Below are 23,780 nucleotides of genomic sequence, written 5' to 3' on the forward strand. Positions count from 1 at the left end.
TTTAACTTTTGGAGCAAAATTTGGCCCTGATGCCCGGTCTATATCCAATTATATAGTTTTTGTCTTTGCTTTTATCCAATAAGAGGTTATCTATCGATGTTATCTTTACTCGCTATGTTATATTAGCTCGCCAATTTTCGATAGATCATGTAAATATTTGGATAGCATCAGTACCAAAATTAAGTCTTAATTCTAAATACTTGTTTCATTAGCATTCTCTCGCGCATACAATATCACGAATAATCACAACCATAATCGAGTTATCAAAGTGTTCAAAGTCAGATTATGAAGACGTTACAATTAATTTAATGCCTTCAAAAGGGAAATATCCAAGATCTCCAATTATGTACGCGATTAAAACATCTCGTTGATTATTCATAGTATTATTTATCGTGCTTACAACATTTAATAGATTTTGCTTCGAGGAAATTGACGAAAAGGTTTGATAGTCTGGTGACGTGACATCATTTCTGGTAAAAAATGTTGTTAAATATTTTTTTACGAGTAAAGATTTAATTGCTCAAAAAATTATAATAATCATTTTTAGAGAAAATTAAATATTAGACAAAACCTAATATTCTAAACGAAATTGACATAGTTAGTATAGGGTAGTTGTGAAAGATTCGTTTGAGTTGAAACAGATATCAATTCACAAATGTGTCCAGTAGATGCAGGTAGGCACGGACCCGAAAACAATAGATGTTTTCAAAGGCTTAGTGACGGATGCACAGTTTAATCAACAAATCGTTTGTATCACCTTAGTCTTTTTTTTGTGAAATTATCCTTTATTACACTAGAATGTAGAGTAGTGTGTGTAGTAGTAGAAAATGAAATAATTTTCTCGTTATATTTAATAACATGAGCTTTATGATTTGAAAAATAATATCTATTATCAGTTATACAACGTGAAATTAAATCACTATTGTACCGATAGTCAGTCAATCACATAAGTCAGGTGAGACTTTTCCGTCTAAGAAGGCATTATATCAGCCTTTTTGCAACTACGGGCGTATTATTCTTAGGACAACTTTGATAGCCGTATAGGATAAAGACTAAAAAATACCCTATTTTAGGTATACGGCTATCATAACTGTCCATTGATTAGAATTCCCGCAATTGCAAAAAGACGGATTCGCCCCTCTATAAAACAATTCTATAGCATTTAAAGAGCAAAATAAAAAACACTATAATTAGCGAAGTCAGACTTTATATCACTATTTATTTTAATTAGTTTTTCGTCGTAATTTGCATTGGAGATTATAATATGTAACTGACTGGGTTTTGAGAAAATAGTAACTTAGATTCCAAGAGAAAAGTGGCCGCGTATTGTGAACCTTGCCACCAACACCTGAAGGAAGACCACGACCACTCTGTCAAAAGTGATACTGATAAAAAGAAAAATAACAAGAAATGCATCAAATACGAAAAACAATTCGAAGTATCCGATGATTCTAATTGCCACAAAAGCAGACGTGGATTAATTAAATTTGATAAAGGCGATTTGTTTGTCAAATTCCAACGATTTTCGTAAAGCGTTTCATTATTATGCCATTTCATTACACGGAATGCTAATGAAATTGGAGGGGCTGGGATGAATTATTAATTTAAACGAAGCTTTGATAGGTTAAAGGTCGATGAATCCAGACATGTCCAGTTGAATACCTCTACGATGATCGTATGATGTGGGACAGCTTGTCGATACTTGTCGATAAATCATAGATTTAATAATTATCATCTAAATTAATAAGTGATGTTACGTCACAATACAGATATGACTACGACTTGCACAAGATAGAGAAGAGTGGCGTGACAAAGAAGCCTATACTCAGGAGTGGGTGGATACGGGCTGATTAGATAAATTATTAGAATAAAATATCAAAGTTATAAAAATAGTGGGTAATGAAGATAATACCTTTTTATAATCCTCACATAGTATGCATGACAAACGGTTTCGTACATTATAGTTCAAATAAATTGATGACCAATAATATTGCCTCAGTCAATGGCCGTCAGAACTTAAAAGTATGCCACACCCTCTTTTTACACGTTTTGTCTTGATAGAAATTGGGCGAAAGTCTTTGTTTACCATTTGGAATTATTATAATATTACTTATTCAAATGTTTCTTACAACTTAAAGTTTCAGTCATGCATAATCATATTTTTAATATCGGCTAAAACGGTTTAAATGACAACGATTTGGTTGCGAATAGTAATTATTCCATTGTCATAAATATGAATCGTTAATTATGTACGTTAAGCTTAACAAATTAGTTAAAGTTGTCATTATTATAATAATTTGTAGCTATAAATTGCCAAGGTTAGAACTCTAATCTGTACCAACTCGAATGCGGTCGCTAGATAGATGGATGTTGGTGACAAGTATTCTGAGACACTGTTCCACGGAGAACGCGATAAGCCATCGCACTGGCTTGTCAAACGATATTGTCAAGCTAAGCTAAAAGCCTTGAGGCGGCTTAACCATCTTGAGACTAGGTCAGTCGCCACTTACACTTATAAACACAATCTTAGATAATTTAATAAGTTTATACTTTAACGAAGAAAGGATGGCCTCGTTGTGAAATATCCCAAAAGAGACGCCAATTGCTTACCAATGTAAAAATGCTTTGGAACGTAAAATATCAAGAGTGATTAAGCCTGCTGGGCCTATTAATTTTCAATCAGAACGTCACTCGTAGGGTAAAATACATGAACAAAAAAAAATGTGGAAACGATTATTCAATTACCTCACTTTTATATGCAGCCAGGATATCTTGATAGATACCATCTGAACAACTGAACAAATAAGTACATTAAAAATATTGAGCAGTAAGTTCAAAATGTAATTTGTGTCGCAAACCAGCAACTGATGCGACGATCCGTCGATCACGTTTGATGAAAATTAGATCACGTCTAACGAGATGATCTTCGTAAATGGCGTTTATAGTCAGTACGCAAGATATCTAGGCAGGATGCGAATTCTTAATCTAAAAGTCATCGACGAGATTGCAAAGAAAGAAAAGGTTGCAAGAATATACGACTTTCTAGTAGATGTATTATACAGAGGCTTTGTGCTTGTATATGCAATCTCAACATAAACCACTTAATTGGAGGAATTTTATTTTATAATTATAATTAAATATTCTCATGTACTACCTTGACTTATCATAAGTGCAACTATGTTCGCCTACGTGATGAATAAAGAATTTTATTTTATTTTTTAATTTTCCCCTTCTTCAGCAATAGGTTTATCTGTCATCCCAATTATAGGTATATATCACAACTTTTTCATTCTTCAAGCATATATTGATCTGTCATCTCCTATTTGGCCAGCTAGGTTAGGTCCATGTAATTAGGATCGAGTCTATCGCCATTTGCCGGGCACGGTTCCTGACTCCGAGTTGATACTGAGCAGAAAAACCCAATATCCCTGTAAAACTATTGCCTGGATAGTATATTAGTAAGAATATTTAAAGGTTTTTTCTGTTGATACGTTAATTAGGGATTCGATTAGTGGTTCTAGGGAAAGGAAAGTTTTATTTACTGTTTGTGTTGCTATTTATAATTTAATTAACTCACAAATGATTTCAATAAATAAAATAATAGCGAATGAAACTTTTTAATTAACAGATATACTTACTAATAACTTTCTCTGAGTTTTCATTTAAACAGAATTTCAATATTTTGACTTTAAATTTTTTTTGTAGTTTACTTTAACCACGTAAAAGACTATAATAAAAAAAAAGTTTATTTATTAGTTATAATGTATAAGGGAAGGATCCTACTAAATAAATAGTACTCATGTATTTATTACCTGCATGTATAATAATATTTACTATTTTCTATCTGTGACGGAGAAGAAAATATACAAAATCCTTTCTCTTACATTGTTTAAATGAAATTTTACGTAGAATGCAATAATTTCTTGTTTTCGCCTCACAAGTATAAATATTCTATAAGGTGCGTTCGGGTAAGATCGGATACGGGGTAAGATCGAATTACCGCTGAAATATTTTATGAGAAAAAAAAATATTTTCGAGACTCCTTGCAAAAAACCGTCCGAAGTTAGCCAAACGGACCTTACTAACAATAATATTATTATCGAATCGATACCGAAACTATCGACAAACAGACCCTTCCCTACGGTTCCCTTCATAGACAATTGCCATTGTTCGGCGGAAGCACTGATTGCCGTGTCCCGTCCAGTGCCGAAACGCGTGGACGAACCGGATTAACTGATTCGTGCAATTGGTGAAGTTAGATCGCCAGTGGGTATACAAAAACATGACTAAGAGATAAATGAGGTATGGGCGAATGGTAAGTATAAACCTTCTTGTGTATACTGGTATGTACAAACGTAAAAAAGATTTTATAAAGTTTTAATACCAATGCGTGACGTTCGATTCATTCATCTGCGTTTGTTTTCTTAGAATTATCTTTACTTAGAGTATTTCTTGTCCTTCAAACCGTAAATAGATTTACGTAAAACGTAACAAATAGTTTGGATTTCACAAATCGTTCTATTTACCTTCTTGTGACAAAACGAAATCTCACGCCTTGTCTTTATGGTACAAATTCTTGGTAATAAAATCTTTATTTAAACAGACAGATGGGAAGCGACACCTGTCCAAAAATGGGAACTCATTTGCAAGTCTTCTCTGTTCGTATTTCAGTTTGGAAATTTCTTCTCAACTTACTCAGTATTTTACGGACTACTCGTAGAAATTAACGAGATTAAGTGGTCCGTGTACGATCTTGACACGCCTGAGGCACGAATTTTTCCAGTCCTGGAAACAGTGGGAGCAAAATAATATTTTGTTGTTCTGCTCGATCATTTGAAGGGAGAAAACATTAATCATGACCAGATATGAAGTAGATTGCAAGTTCTATTTGATTCGATTACCAGAATATTTTTATTTGAAAGACCACAGAGATCATAAATATCATAATCATTTTGCAAACTAACCATTTCCTATCTTCAAATTCACTACTAAAATTCAAGTTTTGAACAAGATTATTTCTTTATAAATCGGAACCAATTTTGAAAAAGAAGTTATGTTTCCCGTTGACGTGATGAACGTCTAATGGCGCTGTCGTAGGTAAGGACTAGTAAAATGGACCATCAGACGGGAACTGGCACATGAAAGCAAATACAGTAATGAAGCAAAGCTCAGGCTTCGGAAATACGATGCTGTGTTTGAGAGGTCTTTTTCTGTTAGAGGGAATAATTGTGTTTGATATTGGAATACTTTTGAAGTGTAAAAACAAATTATTCGAGACTTGCAACACGTAAAATAAAACGAATACCTTTTATGTTGATTACAATCAATCTTTTCTTTTAAGTTATCTGTGCGCCTTAATATATTGTACGGATTTGAGTTTCGCAAAAATATATAATTTTTAAGTATTTTACCAATTTTTGGTGCAATACTAAGTAAAATCTGTCCAACGTGAGTTTTTATTGTTATAAACGAGTATGCCACTCGCTTGTTGGTAATGGATACCATCATCCATAAACAGTCGCAAAACCATACAGAACTATGAACTACAAGAAACTTCGTGGCAATCCACTGCACTCATCACCCTGAGACATTAGAATTTTTTTTTGATGCTCCCCTGTTGTCAACACCGGGAGAATCCTGCAAATGGGATACTGGATTTCCCCAGATTAAAGACAACGGAGTTACATGCAAAAGAGGAGAGAGAGAGAAGAGGATAGTATTGTGGGAAGGAAGACATTAGATGTAAATTCTCACAATGGCTAGTAATTATGCTTGCAATGTTTTTCATATTGGGACACAAAACTGCATATACGCTGCCGCTTGGCAGTGCTAATAAACATCGCAGTAGCATCTACCCAGACGGTCTTTTGCTTACAACAGACCTACCAGCAGTTGTTTTACTCTATTTTTTTTGTTATTATTAAATATCCACATAATGATTTATGTTTAAAATTAAACTTAGACATAAAAATTAAACTATTTTTCAGATTTTATATTTTCATTTTCATTGGTTAACTCCCCCTCCCACCCCAGTGACCACGAAGGTTGCAAAATCCGTGAAAAAAAGTTTATTTTTAATAAACACCCACATTCCAAGTATAATTTCTAATAAGCTTTCATTTTGAATATTTAAAAATAGAATTATGATTATCTAGTCTTTACTCTCCATTATAAAGAATCTATATTCATCATTCTATTGTTAATAATCTATGGATAACATTTATTACGGATGATCTTATACGTTACTGTGTTTGGTCAGTTTAATGTTCCATGTCCTAACAAAACGATTTACACACAGCACACGATCCATTTGTTGAATTTATTATAGTTCAATATATTCGCTATTCGCCGCGTAAATAATGTTTTATTTGATTTTTAGTTTTATACAAATATTTAGAAATTTATAGCGTTCAGTTTATAATGAATCAAGACTTAATATAAAGCTGAAGAGTTTGTTTGAATGCGCTTATATCAGGAACTACTTACCAATTATGATTTTTTTTCACTAATAGGAAGCCACTTTACTCCTGAGTACTGTAGACTACTCTTTATCTCAGAAAGGCTTTCTCACTTGGATGGAAACACCGACAAAAGCCAGTATAATTATAAAAATAACAAACATAGACTATACAAGGCATTTGTGTCTTGTGATGTAACATGCATTAAAAGGGAATTTCGATCCCATAAGTCTAATATTTTTGTATCACCAACACTATTCTGTGTACAGGAATCGAATCAAGAGCAACTCGTTTTACACTTATTTGTTAATCTGTTACGACTATGTCTATGAGAATCTTTTAATTAGAAAACAATAGCTCTTAAAAACCCTCCAAGTAGAAAACAATTTAAGTAATAACTCCGAGCGTTTTCTTTATAAATATTTTCTTAAAATCATGCTCTCTTCATTTAATAGACAGAAAATACGAATTTGATGGACCCCTTGAGATGAATTAAGTTAACAAACAACTCAAGAGTAATTTTCTTATGGGATATTTGAATGTAATTTGTATCCATTTACGAGTTATATTATAAATTTATTTTGAAGTACAATAATTTTTTATTTATAGTGAAGTATATAATTTTAATGTTTTATTTGAAGTATATAACTTAAATAATTATGCTTGACTATTTTTTTTTTTTATGTATGGGCACGGCAAAATGACCCTACTGTACCTGATGGTAACCGGAATTGGGTCCAAAAAATATCAATGGACGACAGATGATTACCCCTCAGCAGTCGACACAATTATGCCGGCTTGTTAGAACTGATTAGTGCAAAGTGTGTAGTCAAAAATATTTATAAATTTCTAACATTACATTTCAAGACACGAAACAACTTCACAAATGTGAAATGATATTTTTTTTACTCAATATTGTCATCCCTCTTTAGAATCTTCTTTTAATAGTCACATTTGTGTGTTCATTCATGATATTTTATTTGCTATAAAGTTACTGTACGGTCAGCGGCGATAGCCTAGTTGGGTGTGGAGCGGACTCCCAAGACGAATGTCCGCAGGTTCAAATCCCAAGGGCACACACCTTTATTTTTTTCTAAAATAATGTGTCTATTCTTTGTGAATTATCGTTCGCTTTAACGGTGAAGGAACACATCGCGAGGAAACCTGCACATCTGAGAAGTTCTCTACAGGAATTTCGAAGGTGTGTAAAGTCTATCAATCCGCACAAGGCCAGCGTGGTAGACTAAGACCTAATCCCTCTCAGTAGTAGAGAAGGTCCATGCCCAGCAGTGGGCAAGTATATTATAATTCAGGGCTAATATACTGTACGGTCATAAGGTCTAAATTAGTATTTTTATTATAGTCCATATCGTTATCTCTTATTACGACAATTGAGACTAAAATATTCTTGTAAATATATGTATTTGAATTTCAAATAAACCACTAGCTCCTTATAATAAAAATTAGAATAACAAGTCCAGAGAATTGTACAGCGGTCCTTTTGCAGGAAGAGACTGTGGTTCTAGTTAAGCCAATCATAGGACAGACGTTCTAGTGATGTGGTACAATTTATCGATAAAATATATTTTAAAATATTTTTTACTTAACTTATAATATAATTTATTTAAATATATAGGCACTCTGTCATCCATTACCGAATATCGTGGAGATAACGTTATACCGCGTAATCAGCGTTGGAAAATAAGGCGTAATAACAAAAAACGAATCTTTCGTATAAATCAAAATTAAAACATATTTTTTAGCATATTTAATGAAATAATGTCTAGATAATATTGTTTTATTATGATAACTTCATTGAATTCTTTTTTAAAAAATATGCGCGACGACTGTTTAATACTCTGAAAAGGCGCCCGATTTTACCCCAACGCACCCTAACTACTTACGAATAACCGAAGTTAACTCTCATAATAAAATTCTACACGATTAAAAAAACCAATTGCAGGCAATATGCAACATAGAACACATAAGAGCAAATGCAGCGGCTTGATAATATGAAAATTGACGTCGCATGCGGGCGCGGCGTTCATTAAGGCAATCGAGGGATCGACATTAGTGATGTGATTATCGATAAAATCTTGTTAGTGTCGTAACTCCTTGAATCTAAGGCTTAGATTTCTCAGCTATAAATCTTGATGTTTGCGAAGCAGGTTTCAGGTGACCATTAATAAAATTAATTTTATCGATGTTCTGCATTTACGTTATTTAGTTTATCGTAATTTGGTCCAGATTCCATAGTACTTTATGAATTGGATATTGTAATATGTTACATTGAATAAATATATATTGTATTGGATTCTATTGAATTAGAAATATTACTAAGAAGAAAATAAAAGTATCTTCATTTTAACCGACTTCAAATAAAGAAGGACGTTGTTAATTCGACGTGTATTTTTTATGTTTTTTACCTCAGAATTCAATCATTTTCAAATCGATATGGAATTTTTTTTTTTTTATTTGTAAGTCCAAATTGATCCCATAGATTTTTAGAATCGGCTCCGTAGTTTTAAAACAAAAATAACTGAAATAAGTAGGTCATCCAAGTGATTGTAATTACAGAATTTGTTTTTCTATGACTTATTCAGTTGTGTTTTTTCGTTGGGTTTGGTTAGATCTTCTTCTTGCATACATGATATATCTATAGCGGTATACCTTCTTCCTTTCTTACTAAGACAAAAAAGCAAAATATAAAAATTATTATAGGAAATGAAGCCGCCTTATAAACCTTTAAAAAAAATATTGAACATTACCTAAATACTGGTTACAAATTTTCGATTCGGTCACTTAATAAAATTGCTAGTTAAACTGGATAAATACATGAACAAATATACGAAACCAATGTTTTGTTTTAATCAGATACCACCCTTTTTTTGTTTATAATAGTTATTGACATCTATTTAATTTCTTGTTATAAATAATAAAAATATTGCACTGATACATAATGTAGTAAGATTCTGTGTAGGTAGTTAAAACACTTTTTTATTACAATATTTCTTAAAAGGTACACTGGTTGGCAAATTGCCTAATAACAGAAAATTCATGTACAATTCTTCCTCTGAAATTGTTTCGTTAAATATTAAGAAGTTGCGGTAAATTTACGTGAAAATAAAATGGAGCTACATTTAAAGACATATTTTATTCATTATTTTCTAAAAATAAAATTATTTGAGGTTTTACTTGGGTACGATTATTTTAGACATTTATATCTATATATAGAGATAAAGCATTTTCCCTCACCGAATTCTATTTTAAATTTGTATTGAATTTAGTTTGAAGTAATAGATATAGGAAAAAGACTACAAAGATGCCAAAAAGTTTTTTTTTTTGTCAAATATCTGCAGATGTTCATTCTGAAAATGAATTCACTAGAGATAATGGTGCATATTCATTGATTAATGGATAAAGTGCGACTATTGCAACTAATTCATATGAGTAATGTTAATTTTGCAAAGCGCCGTGAGTTGTCTTCCATCACACATTACAAAAAAGTAACGTAAGTCGCTCGTGATTCTTATAATATTCTATATATTGCTGCTACTTTTACCTCGTTTACAACCATGAATACTTGATGGAGTTAAGAACCGTGCTTCAGTTTTAGCCAGCATAATCGTAGTTCATGCTAAAAACAATAAATACGCGGTCAGTGTATTCGCCAATGTGTACGCACCCTAAGTCTCAGTTATTTTGAGTTTTTAATTCTAAAAAATCTTGTCCAGTTTGACGCCACTAAACAATTTCCACCTGTCAAATATTTGGCTGTATACCAAATATTTAGACCGTTAAATATGATACTTATCACATACATGTGATGGTTCAGTTGCATTTTGTGAAAAAAATGAGTTTTATTTTTCAAGAATAGTAATTTGAAAATCTATAATTCGTGTTTTGACTCGTTTAAATAATAAAAACGCTTTACTTAATTAAAATTAATGACACGTATATTTAATGCTTCCTGTTGTTATCTTAATATTACAAATGAGTTTAAAAGTGCATTTATTTTTAACATATCTCAATTTTGAAAATTTATTATAATTCTTTTAAAACTGTGTCATTAAATGTATTTTTAAACTATAATTGTTTTTTGTTTATAAGAATTGAAAATTAGAGAGTCTATATGTACAATTTTAAAAACACTTTGCGTTTCGATTAGGAATGTTGTTACTTGTTTTTTTTTTCACTTCAACGTCAGGAAGTCGTTCAATTTTCCATTTATTATAGTATATGTTTTATTTTTGTTAACACTTATATTGCGAAAAATGCGATTTCCAAAATACTTTCAATTTTGGTAATTTTTATTCTTCTGAGGATATTTTAACTCACAAACAAACTTATAAACGGACGGTTCCGCACACCATTACCTAATATAACTCAATGTACAATTCACACACGAATTAAACCAGATTCTATTACAAAATGCTTATTAAAACTCTTGAGAAGATTCACTTTTGTGTTCTTATATTATTACGACTTCGCAAATATCTAAATAATATGGTATCCGATATAAGATATGCTCGTTATACAACGCCTTTTACCATATATCTAAAAGGTGTGAAAATACCTCGTGAAAATTTCACCGCAGTTAAAGTCGTGGAGATGATAATGACGTACCGTTGGCGTGAAAAAGAAAACAGAGAAACATAATATAACATTCCATTGAAATGCAATCTGCTTTTAATCTCTAATTTGCAATTCTTACAAATAAAAGAAATATATATTTTAAATAGATTTTATAACATATTTTTAAAAGGAAAATAAAGACTCTTCATTTTATTATTTATAGATTTTTAAGGGAAATATACAAGCAATAGTGAAAAATATAAAATAAAGCAAATCAGGTAATACATAGCTCAATTAAGTTTGCACTATTAATAAGCTCTTATTATGAGACTTTTTAATAGTTAAATGTAAAAACCTGTAGTATTTATATTGTCAAATTCGGTATTATAACACTGACGTCTTAGGGTGACGAGCATAGCTATTCTATGCAGTTTACGGCTAGAACCCTAGCAATTTTGCTATTCTGCGCTCTTAGTATTAAAAATCCAATATCGTCCCAAACAGAAAATCTTGAAGATCCAAAGATTAAATCTGTCACTAGATCAACCACAATAGATTACCAAACATATGATATTCTGCATTCCTTGAATATTTTACTCTTGTGTCTGTTACCATATAGTTACTTCTGGAATTATGCTTCGAAACTGTACTATGTCCAAAAGCTATGCTCAAATGGGCCAGTACTCCACGGCGTATGAAATCGGATTTGCGACTCCGCCCCTAGTTTGTGTGATGAACCATGAACAAAGCTACAACTTAATAAGGAAACTATCCACCTTTATAAAGATTACGATAGGGCCGTATCTAAGAACGTTTACTTTGGGAACATTCATGTCGAACTCAATAAGACTATTAGAGTGACGTCATCCTTCTAAAGATTGAAGATTTGAAACGCGAAATATGTAACCGGTCTCATATTTTACAAAAACGTTTTCGGTTTATTGTGTAGGAAAAAGCTACATCGGATACAAATATTCCACGAAAATAAATACACAAAATAAAAAATACTTGGTCAATATTCAGACAATGATCGATTTGGAAATCCTATTTAAGCCGAAACACGAGGCACTAATACATTCATTCATTTTCTTAGGTAACATTGAATTGTATGTACCTAATTTCAAGATCAACATATTGGCTCTCACTGAGTACTTGATTACGTAAAAGAAATGAGAAATCACTTCAGCCCGGTTATTAGTAGCCACGGAAATATAATCAGTTAATACTTAGATATTGACCCAAAATATCTTTGAGCAAAAACTACTAATAAGTAAAGGTTAATCGCATTAATCGTAATAATATTAATGAGGTTGGGAGGTCTCGAGCCCTCGTAATCCCCCGTATATTCCTATCCTGCTTTCCGATACATGGGATAAGCTAAAAGAGCGTGTTCAATTACGGAAAATTGGATTTGCCGTACACAAGTGAGGGAAATACTTATGTTCTATACTCGATGTGACTTTCGATTTCTATATACTATTTTTATAGTTACTGTAGTCTTCGCAATTCTATAATAGTAGTAAAATCCGTCAGCATTTTTCTTTCGATATTTATTCTTTTGAATCTATTCTATTTTCCTGTTGGCAGTTAACAATTTGAATTCAGTGTTAACAAATTATTGAGAATTATTCTTGTCTACAAACAGCGATATATATATATATATACTACGTACTAGATCTGGCGTTCCGAACACTTAATGTTCATCTGAAGTGTACTGCAATCCAGTATTGGTTGCCATTTTACTTATACCCAATTAAAAGCGCTTTAACACTGCATGTAGTTTGGTTAGACGATGATTGATGTGTAAGCGCTGCAGCGAATTTTAGTTCTAAGTCCAGATTTTGAACGACTAGTTTATATTGACTTTCATGTCTATAAATTATATTGACCAACAAAGAAGCCAGTTTACGATGCGATGTACAGGAATAATCGCGAATTTACCGCTGACGGACATCATTGTAAACAACTCCTGTCTAGGTCTAAATGATTGGAACATTTCTACCAATACACATTATCAATCAAGATCCCCTTTCTGGCATAACGAACGCAAACACAGATACTACGACAACTTTAATTTAATATCCTATAAATTATATCCGAGGTATTTCACGGTACATTAATGTCTTGTGATTTCGATTGTCAAGATGGGGTGCGTATTGAAATTGAAACAGATTATTCCAGAAAGGGCTCGAATGATGCCATGATCCGAGATTCTGTTTGCTAATTCTATTGTCAATTTCAGTAGTTTCGTAATCATTTTCGTAATCGTAGATGAAATTGATCGTATTCAGAATTTTAAAGTCAGTTGGAAATTGTAAGTATATTTTTCCAAAAAAAGTATTTGGAAATTTCTTAAAATGGTTGGTATTTAAGGCGGTGATGTACGTCAATCGTATAGACTACATTTTTATGCCCGAAATTCGCGTATCTAAACGGTTTTCGCAGAAAATAATAATACAACAGGAGTTGCTACATTTTATCAAAAAGTGTTACTTTTGCTACCATGCTGTAATATGAAGATAAAGATAAAAATAGCTATTAAGTTTGGCTTAAAACCAAGGCATTTGTCCAAATTAACAAATGTTGGCCAAACATCAATATCGGTGATAAATTACAGAAATGCTGACTGTCTGGGCGTGTGATAAAGTTGAAATCGACTTTATGTGAAAGTAAGAATAATGGGCCGTTATTTTGCCAAAGTTATCCCTTTTTGTAATTAACCAAGTGGAAAGGAAAGTTTCTGTGTGTTTCCTGTCGTAGGTGGTGATGGAGTGAGCGTTGAACTATTTTCAGATCGTAGCAACTGCGGCGAAGTTAAGGATTGGTTATATACACATCTAATACTAAGTACAGAAATCGGCGAAAACGAACTTACAAATGAAAAGATCTCTGCATTTGATTCAATATAGTATTTATGTAATAACTTAATAAGAAATTATGTATCACAAGAAATATGAAAGAAAAATGATAAAAAGATGTTAGATAGTAAAAAATACAATATCTCCTAGTCAAATTTCGGCCACGGAGGACAATCTCGACGGAGATCAGTCAGTTACCAGGTAAAGGAGTTATTACATTGGACAAGTGCACGTGCGCGATACAAAGGTGCACTTTCTGTTTCTTTACTCTCATATTCCAGTGATAGGGCAATTCGACATGAACGGGGAGAGATCAGATGCAGGATCAACTTGCTTTGCTTAGATTATGTTGACAACTGAAGTCTAAACTGAATATTCGTGATTACTGAGTGTTTAATGAAAGGAAAAATAACGCGTTCATACAAAAACGTCAGCTTTATCTATTTTAAGTAAATTTTATCGTATTAATATTATTTATTATATTTGATTAAAATTGAATGTCCCACTAAATGCTAATGAGAAATCGATAGATGATCTATTGGTTTGTCGTATTACGTATAAAAAAGTAACTTGATAAAAAAGCAGTTTCTAAATAATCTAGCTTAATTATTCATTGGAGCAGCCTACACGCTGTACAATATAAACCACAATGGTTGACGGACGGATACATTTTTAGACCACAGTGGCGGCTAGATTGCTGTTTAAATTTTTAACTATACTACCTTTCGTTTCGTTCTAACCAGTGCATTCGACATGAATACAAGCAAAAGTATAACGTAACTACTAGTATTAAATTATGTTTTTCATTACTTTCATTTTGGATGGAGATGTTAAGGAAATATAAAGATTAAGATCTGTTTCGATTGATCAAGTTACTTGGTGTACGCAGTCATGTGTCTAGGTCCACCAGGTAAAGTAAAATGGACATCTAATATAGATAACAAGAGCGTGGACACCAATTTTATTTGGAGCGTATTGACGTGACTCATGTATTTATGAGTTGAATATTTCCCTTACAAAGTCCTACGATAATTTTTATTGATGCTGCAAAAATTTGATTTAAAATTTTCATGTTGATAAAAATAAGAAAAGACAAAAATTTGTGGTTCCTCATTTATTTATCTTTCCGGATTATTGAAAATTATCACTGAAAAAACATAGAATTATGTTACCTACATAATATTATAATTTAATATGTCCATTAAGAACATAGAACCTTTTCAGTTAATAAGAAAGAAGTACTTACCACAATATATTTAGAAAAATGCGTTTAAAATAATCAATCAGCCTTCGTTGAATTTATCGTTCTTCCATCAAATCGGAAGCTTGACAAAATAACTACAGAAACGCTATTGGTATGTATAGAATTTAACAACCATTAAACAGACAATGTCTGTTGAACAAAACCCGTCACAATTGATGCATCAGGATGAATGCACGCCCGTACGTATGTGGGTCGAGTTTACAATGAACACAACAGAGCTACGAATATTGCGATGCGGTATGTGATGATGAACATTCTGAGGGTATCAAAGTATAAAACATTCGATTCCAGACCTGAAATAAAGATCGTTTAGAACCAATTTTGAATGTCAGAAAAGGTAAATATTAACATCATTGACACCGAATAAAAAAGTAGTCAATGTCAAAGCGCCTCTAAATATTACCGGTCATGGTGAAACGCTAATTTTATAGCTGAATTGTATTACTTTGTGATTATAAATTCTAGGTTCTTCTTATATTAAACGGATTGAAATTTGTGCCCGATACTTCCCTAGTCTTGCTGTCCACAATGTCCTTGGGACGGGTAATATAATCTTGATAAAATTCGTTAAAAAGTAATAACGTTCATTCCAAGAGCGCCGCAAAACAATGAATACCCTGTAAAGTATTTAGACAACGGTGGCTTTTCCATTATCAAGGGCATGCCCCAATAAAAACGAAAACACTCGGTCAAACATATAACTTCACATAATTTGGCATCATTCGTACTTGGCAGCATTCTAGCCAAGCAACGTTGTGAATACTATCATAGAAACAAAAATTGATTCTGTTTATTTACGTTTTATGATGCAATGTGAATTAAAATAGAAATAAATTAAGTTGTTTGGATTATGTCAAGAGGAAGCGATTCATTCTGTTCTCCTCGGTGAATTTCTTTAGCTCTGTGCTTAATTTAACTATTAGTATAAGGGAACCATGTGATTATCATTAACACCTCTAAAAGTTTGTGTGTACGACACTTTGGCTCATATTATTTTAAAGTAATTTAAATTCCATTTTTTTTAAACTGCATGAGAGCGCATATGACTTACTATAAATCAATACTCCTTCAGCTCACTGTTTAATGTATTAAAAAATCATTTATAGATATTATTAGAGTTAAAGTACATTTTAAAAATTAAAACTTAATAATTATTACCTAAGATAATAAATACAACGCTCGATACACTGTTTAAAGTGGTCAGATCTTTTAAACTTGGTAATATTAATTCTTTCAATACATAAACAGAAATTGAACGAATAAAATTCACAAGCAAAAAGTGTCGGCCAGCGACAAACAAAGAAAATAAAAATGGGAACAGATCAAAAAGACTTATTCGTCAGCTGTGCTAATTGGCACCCTTCTTACAAAGCAGACGTCGATAGCACAACTCTGATCGTAAAATATAAAAGAGAGGCAACGCGTTTTTAATTGATGCAAAAATTGAATATTCCGTTTTACGTGTGACAGCGTTATGTGATAAATGTACAAGTGGAAATAAAACAAGCACCAATTGAAATACAAATTGTACAGCTCCTGTTGTTTATAAGGTTAACATTGGAATTAGTCTGAGAGAAATAAGTTTATGTAATGTTTTTCGATGTGGATCTAAATTAATGTACAGATACATAGTGGCTACGATGACTACGCGCGGCAACTATCCCAAACATGGGCTATAATAACAGCCGCGCCCAAGGGGTATCGAGTCGCCTCCTCAGCCAATTCAAGTATTGCTGCACGAACACCCTACGGGACGAACCACTTTTGGTCAGATTTTAGGAACGAGGCAAAAGACCTGCAGGATATGCGCGCGCGATTTAGAACCGGTTATCTAATGTTTCAATTTAGCTTACGCCGCAGAGTCACATCCCAAGTCACAACCATGGATTACTGAGAACTTAGTTGAGCTGTAACTATTGCCGCGGGCAGTAGTCGCGCTTTAAGTAAAAATCATACCTAAAATGGCGACAAATAGTCATATTGGTGCGAACGGACATGGTGCGTGTAACTTCGCACGTAATGGATACGAGGGTTAACAAAAAGCATGAAGTGTATAGATCGGCTGCGAATTGAATAAAAATTATGACTGTTCTATTGTCCAACAATTTCTATTTTTTTATTTCTAAATGCCGCAAATTATCGCCATCTGAACTTGTCACATTAGCTTTCTATATTTCAGAAGTAAGAAGTTGACATTATTCTCTCGTCCAATGTAATATTCGTAAATCCGCGAACATTCAGTCGCGATGCAGATTGGCAATTATGATTCCCGGTTCATCGTTCAATCTTTTCATTGGATTCGCGATTTACGGCACATAACCTAATTTATGAGAATTTTACAATCCGTATAGTAATATGAATTTTAATATATCGTGCCTATTATGGCGGCAATTTGATATGTAGATTTGATTTAAATTAATGTATTTTTTTTAAATTCTAGTCGTAGATTCGTTAGGTGCATCAACGCCATATTCAGTAGTAAATTAGGATTTTTTAGAGGATTGAAATTAAAGTTATTGCTTGTAACCGCGATTCTGCTCGCGTAAAAATCCTTTTTCGGGAATAAAATCTTATCTACAGTACTCCCTACAGCTTGGCAACAAAAGTCCCATCTAAATATATTTTAGCCATTCGGTTTTGGAGAGACGGAATATATTAAGATTTAAATACTAACATTTACTGTATGGTATGGCCATAGGCGCGTCCCGTATCACGTCACGAAACGGAATACACACGGCGAAAAGTGAATGCTTTAGTTGCACCTCTGCCTACTCCTTCGATGCTAAAAGACGTGAGTGTGATGGTTTTATAATTCAAATTGATTATGTGTGTGCTGTGGTAAATCGGTATTATACTTAATACCGATTTACTAATGAAAATGTAGCCTTGTAGAACACAGCAAGTCATACCTCTATGGTGCTACCTGTTAGCATATACACTGTCGTTAAAAAATAACTAAGTACTAAACCAGACGTCCAAGGTACAGCCGTATGAAGTTGGTAAGACCAGGAGGCCCTATTCCGCCAACGGGGGTATATCCGCCTTTTTGCAATCACGGTTGTTCAAATCGATGAACGGCTTTGATGGCTATATACGTAAATAGGTGATTTTTTACTCTCTTATCTTATATGGCTATCGAAGCCGTCTTTCGAATAGAACGACTGTAATTGCAAAAAAACGGTTTCGCCCCTGTAGATGGAATAGGGCCTCTGACCCTACTTAGTAACCGAAGGTAGGTCTTGGGTAACGGTACTTAAATGCCAATACTCTAATAACCTTTTCATGTCAAGCCAACGCGATCAATATCGAAATGTTTTCTAAATATTTTTACTATGACCTCTAAAACAAAAGGTATAAAGCCGGTATCACAAGTGCTATATGAAATATGAAAACTTTGAAAGGATTTAATCTTATCTAACTTTTAGTGCTATCTTGATAACAAACAAATTGAATGTGATTCATTGATTAAAAACAATAAACACTTGAGTGTATCAATCAACAATACAACTGCATAATATATTGAAGAGGCGACGCTAAAATCTACTGAACGTAACGCAAAATGTAATCACTATTTCGAGATCTTTGGGCCGAAGTTTTAGAATCATTCGTAAATTTATCTAATGATCTATGTTTACGTAAATATTAGACATTGAAATAAAATTATTTTTCGGAGTTTATCGTGGCTTTTTATATTATGGTGTTCTCCCGAAGTTTCGAAGACTGCAGCCTTCATGGTCACGTGGCGGATTGAGTTGTTGGTCGCCCAAAAAGTCCCAATTAGACTACATGTTACAATGTCTCCCTACATTTTGAAACTATGCAAAATATTTTATTACTAGAAAGAAAGAGGAGAAATACTAATAAGAAATACTAGAAAGAAATACTAATAAGCTTATTTTACAAACTTACGAGAAACCCAAATAAAATTCTAATCGTGGAAGTGTTTAATAAAGCTTATTATAGTTATACATGTTTGTAACTTTCGCACACGGTAATATAATCACACGGTAATTTAATCGTAAATTATAAAGTGTTCACATCAAACACAAAAATCTTTTTGAAAAAACATACATAAACAAACGCAAAGTCATAACTAAATCGAAAATAATATGGATTTCTTTTAGCTATTCTCAATAATGCCTTTGAAATTTGATACTAAATCTAAAAGCTATTGTTTGGTATCAACGTACCTTGATTAATTTGAAACCTAATATTAAAACTCCAAAGTTATGTAACGTATACCGACTGCAGTTTTAAATTTCATGATAGAGATTCATTACTATTTATGCCGAACTATTTGAATACATTCATTAATTCACGCGATAATATATTACATAACCAGAATTTCTTTTTGGCGTTTTTAGCCTTAAAAAAGGCTTTTCTCTCAAAGTAGGTGCATCTATTTATAATAATAATAAATTCGTTTGTTGCGATGAGATTTTTTTGTTACTTAAACAAGGGGATATTATCATGATGTTTATTTTACTGACGATTAACCTGGCTCGACTTGACGATTATGCTCGCGACTCCGTCCGCGTGATTAACTTTTTTCGGAATAAAGTCCCGTTTTATATTTAACCGGGATAAAACGGAGACTATATTTTAAGTCAGACGTCTAGCTATACACCGGTGAAAATTGCATTCAATTCCGTGAAGTAGTTTTTGCGTGATGCGTGTACAAACTAACAGACATAATGAGAGAGATTAAAAAAAACCTGTTGTTCTGGTTTTCTAGCTCTAATAAATCCCTCCTATATTAGATTCCTTTCAATATCTATAATGTACAGACATCGTTCTGTTACAATATTATTCTATGTAAAGATTGCTCATTTAATTTATACTATTGGAGTATGATCGTACGTAAAGCTTGATATATTTTGAGATTTGTTCAATCGGTTCGACCTCTAGCTTGTCAATTATCTCTATAGAATCAACCTTCGTCAAAATGACAGTTAAGTTTAAATTAATGCGCACATAATATATTACGATACCATTTTAGGACACCCTTTACAAGAATAGAAAGATAACGTAAATTTTCATAACACTCTTAATATTGACACACTGACATCCAGGCGGGCGAAACCGCGGGCACAGCCAGTTAAAAATAAAGACATTGAATACTTTTATATTTACTTATTTTTCTAATTATAGTAGTTTTTTCGTTATACAAATTATGATTAATATTAGCCATTTGCTCAAACTAAAACGAACGTAGCAATCTTCCTAAGTATCCAATTAAGGGCATATTAAGTAAATCCATGCTACGAGTACAAGCAGATGGAAATCTCATTAAAACTTAGTAATGACTTCACCTCGCACTTAATTATGAGTTAATTGTCAATTTTTAATTAAACATCGACCTGATGTTTCATTTTAAACTCACTAAAGTGCTAGAGATCTTCTGAGACGGTTCCGAGATGCTGACAGTGTTTTATTTGATTACAATTTTTATATTTTGCAGTAAGTATATAATTTTATAATTTTAAATTTGTGATGCAGTATTATAAATCGTATTTAAATTCATTCCTTATTGAAATAAATGCAGGTGAAGCTTAGATTTTAACTTCTCGAAGATAAATAGAATTTGTTATGTTTGCTTAAAAAATATTACTTTTTCCCATCCATACTTTTTAATATAAAAGGGTTTTGAATAGAAATCCATTTTTATATTTAATACAGTGTCACTTTTTCTTTACTGCATTGTTGTTTTTTATTACTATTCGTACACAAAATGCAATTTAAATTCGAATATTTCATTTTGTCCTTTTCGTTTCCATAAAGGAGGTTTTACAGAGGATCCGAATTACACCATCGGCGACGAAACAACACAGGTCACAGAAAATATTGGAGATTTCAATCAAACTGTCGAATCTACTACTTATGCAACTGGGGAGTCTACGATATCCAAATCTTCGCGATCTACCCGTCATTCAACCACTAAAAGGCGCAGAACCCCACGTACTACCTATCACACTCCAAGGACCACGTTGTTCCAAAGATATCATTTCGAATCAGTTGACTATAACGACCTACCCACAGATTTGAAAACATATCATACTGATTGCTACGCACAGTACATTAGATGTGTTAGGCACAGGTAAGATATGATTCAAAAGTGGTATAATTTGGTGATTGATCAATTCACAGCTTTATTGCCTTTGCAGAACGGATCATAATCCAGTATGCGGTTATAACACACACTCTGGATATTATGACGACTACTACAGCGCTTGTGAGATTGAACTACAGAATTGTTTGTATCGAATGCAAAAAGGACTTGGCTTATTCGGCACAAATTATACTAATGGTAATATTATTTACTAGTATAATACTATTATACATATATCAGCACTAGTTCAATATCTCTCTTTTTATGAACTTTAAGTGAGTCAGAAATATATTAACCAACATATGACATTTTGTTGGTAGAAAATGGAAATCGAACTTAGGTAATTTTTCTATGAAGTAAGTAATTTGAAGAATTTGATAAATAATATTTATTAATTTTTGTTCGACAACGTTACTGTATTTTTAATCCTGAAAAGAAATTCTCCGTTGTGGCCACAATAGATTTTTTTACTGAACTTAGCTTCTTTTAAAATGAAAAAAATTCTAAGGCGTTGCGCAGACGCTGCCAACTTGTTACCAAGAAACACTTTACTGTAATACTACCAGTCGCTTGAGTAACAGAAACCTTCGAAGACGGAGAAATAACTGCGCATAGCCTAAATGCTGTCGAGTAAAAATTTTTGATGAATGTCGATTCTAAAAACTAAAACCTAAAACTGTATGACGACATCTTACGTTGTAATTATATTCCTCAGCTCTTTGTTTCAGATATCATTTTCTACAACGGCGAAGGATATAACTGTATATATTATTTACGACGAGCGAAAAACGAAGAAGAAATGCACAAACTATATTTTGGCGTTTATGATAATGATGATCCAGATTACAATAATTGAATAAAAAATTGTTATGATTAAAAATACCCAATTTCCTGAAAAACATGCTCACAAGTAAAATTTATTAATATGAAATGTTAAATTTGCAATTAGTTTATATTTATAGTGTCTAAATTCTGAACAATATATTTAAAAATGAAAAAATAAATGCTGTAAAATTATATTTAAATAAAATTACTTTAAAAAACTTACTAATCCAATGTAGTCAATCCAACATCAAATCAGACTTAGGTATATCTGGAAAGAATGAAAAAGAAATTAAAACAATTAAAAACAATGTTATTCAACTAGAAAAAAAGGTTTTCATATTATCATCTGACTGGGTGAGTATGACGGCATAATCCATTGCTGCTGTCAAGCAGCAGCGTGCACTGTGCAAGCGCTGTTGCTTGGATTTTAGGAGTTTGCAATGACTTTAACGGTGTAGGAAAAACATCGTTAAGAAACCTGCATACCTGTTCTCTATAGGAATTTTGAACGTGTCTCATGTTTACCAATCTGCATTAGGGCATCGTGGTTCACCATGGTAGGGCATGGTGGTGGTGGTTAGTTCACTAATGCCTAATCCCTCTCAGGAGTAAAGGAGTCCCGTGCCCAGCAGTAGGGCAGTATATAATACAGGACTCGTATAATGATTATTCTTATAGTCACTGGGAATTGTTGTACATAAAAATATGTACGCAGTACATAATAAGTTAAAAATATACAGTACATATTAATTATTAATATTGGATCCATGTTGCTTCTGTTTCTGACCCTTCGTATTAATTACCATCAGGTGAGTGGATTGATTATCTCTTCACTTGGTGCAAAGAAATGGAACTAATTAAGTAAAAAATTCGCAATAATCACTAATTCCTTTAATCAAATTTTGGCAACAGCTATAACTTTGTAACTTTCAGTTTATTTACTTTGTAAATCGATGTAGTGATCGATAAGAAGCTATGTTTACTTATCTTATGTTTACGCGAATGATTGACATTGAAATAAAACTATTTTGTCTCGAAGACACTGAGCTCATTCGGTGTACATCGGATCGTCAATAGCTAAAATAATAAAAAAAATAGTATAACTGTAAAATGTAGATGGATAAGTGTTATAACTTTGACTTTAGATGACCAACAACTCAGCCCTCCTCGTGACCATGAAGTTAGCAAATTCTTCAAAAGGTCGAAAGAAAATTAAAATATATAAATCGCGATAAAATTCGTCAAATAGTTTTATTTAGATCCACTGACTCTAAAATAATATGTCGACTATAAAACAATAAAATGTTCATAACATAAAAAAATACTACTTAAAATGAATCCTACCACTAAAATTATTCATCCTTTCGATGCGAATGCTTTATAAATGATCGCTTCAAAAATGCTTACTTCTTTCAGCTCTCTATATCTGTTTTCAGATCAAATGTATGCTATTCATGTTGATTTTAAATCAGTAACCGTAGTATTTTCAACTTGTAATTAAGGGCGGCAATACAAAGAGCCACATTATGTGGTTACTGTTATCCTGGTTTACCACATTTGAAATTCTAGCTTGTGTTTCGGATTTATATGCTATTGTTTTACGTTACTAATTGCTGAACACAGTTTCAATCAGTTGATTAATTTCATAATTAATATCAACTAACGCATTAATGATATGTGGAAACCTTATG

At 32.5% G+C, this 23,780-nt stretch overlaps 2 protein-coding genes across 3 annotated transcripts in view; one reads left to right on the forward strand and one right to left on the reverse strand.

Annotated features, from left to right (window-relative positions):
• LOC115448049 (octopamine receptor beta-2R) overlaps window positions 1-22,358 on the reverse strand; it is a 106,775-nt gene extending 84,417 nt beyond the window's left edge. For both annotated transcript variants that reach the window (XM_037440122.1, XM_037440121.1), the window contains exon 1: window positions 22,313-22,358. The gene's annotated coding sequence lies outside the window, so the exon portion shown is untranslated. The remainder of the gene's footprint in view (window positions 1-22,312) is intronic.
• LOC115451918 lies at window positions 20,418-22,215 on the forward strand. The gene is made up of 4 exons (XM_030180331.2): window positions 20,418-20,615; window positions 20,937-21,252; window positions 21,320-21,462; window positions 21,993-22,215. Exons 1-4 carry the CDS (start codon window positions 20,573-20,575, stop codon window positions 22,118-22,120), a joined length of 630 nt encoding a protein of 209 aa, XP_030036191.2. The 5' UTR covers window positions 20,418-20,572; the 3' UTR covers window positions 22,121-22,215.
• Window positions 22,359-23,780: the final 1,422 nt, after the last annotated feature.

The sequence above is a fragment of the Manduca sexta genome, chromosome 18, assembly GCF_014839805.1.
Source record: "Manduca sexta isolate Smith_Timp_Sample1 chromosome 18, JHU_Msex_v1.0, whole genome shotgun sequence".
Lineage (NCBI taxonomy): Eukaryota > Metazoa > Arthropoda > Insecta > Lepidoptera > Sphingidae > Manduca > Manduca sexta.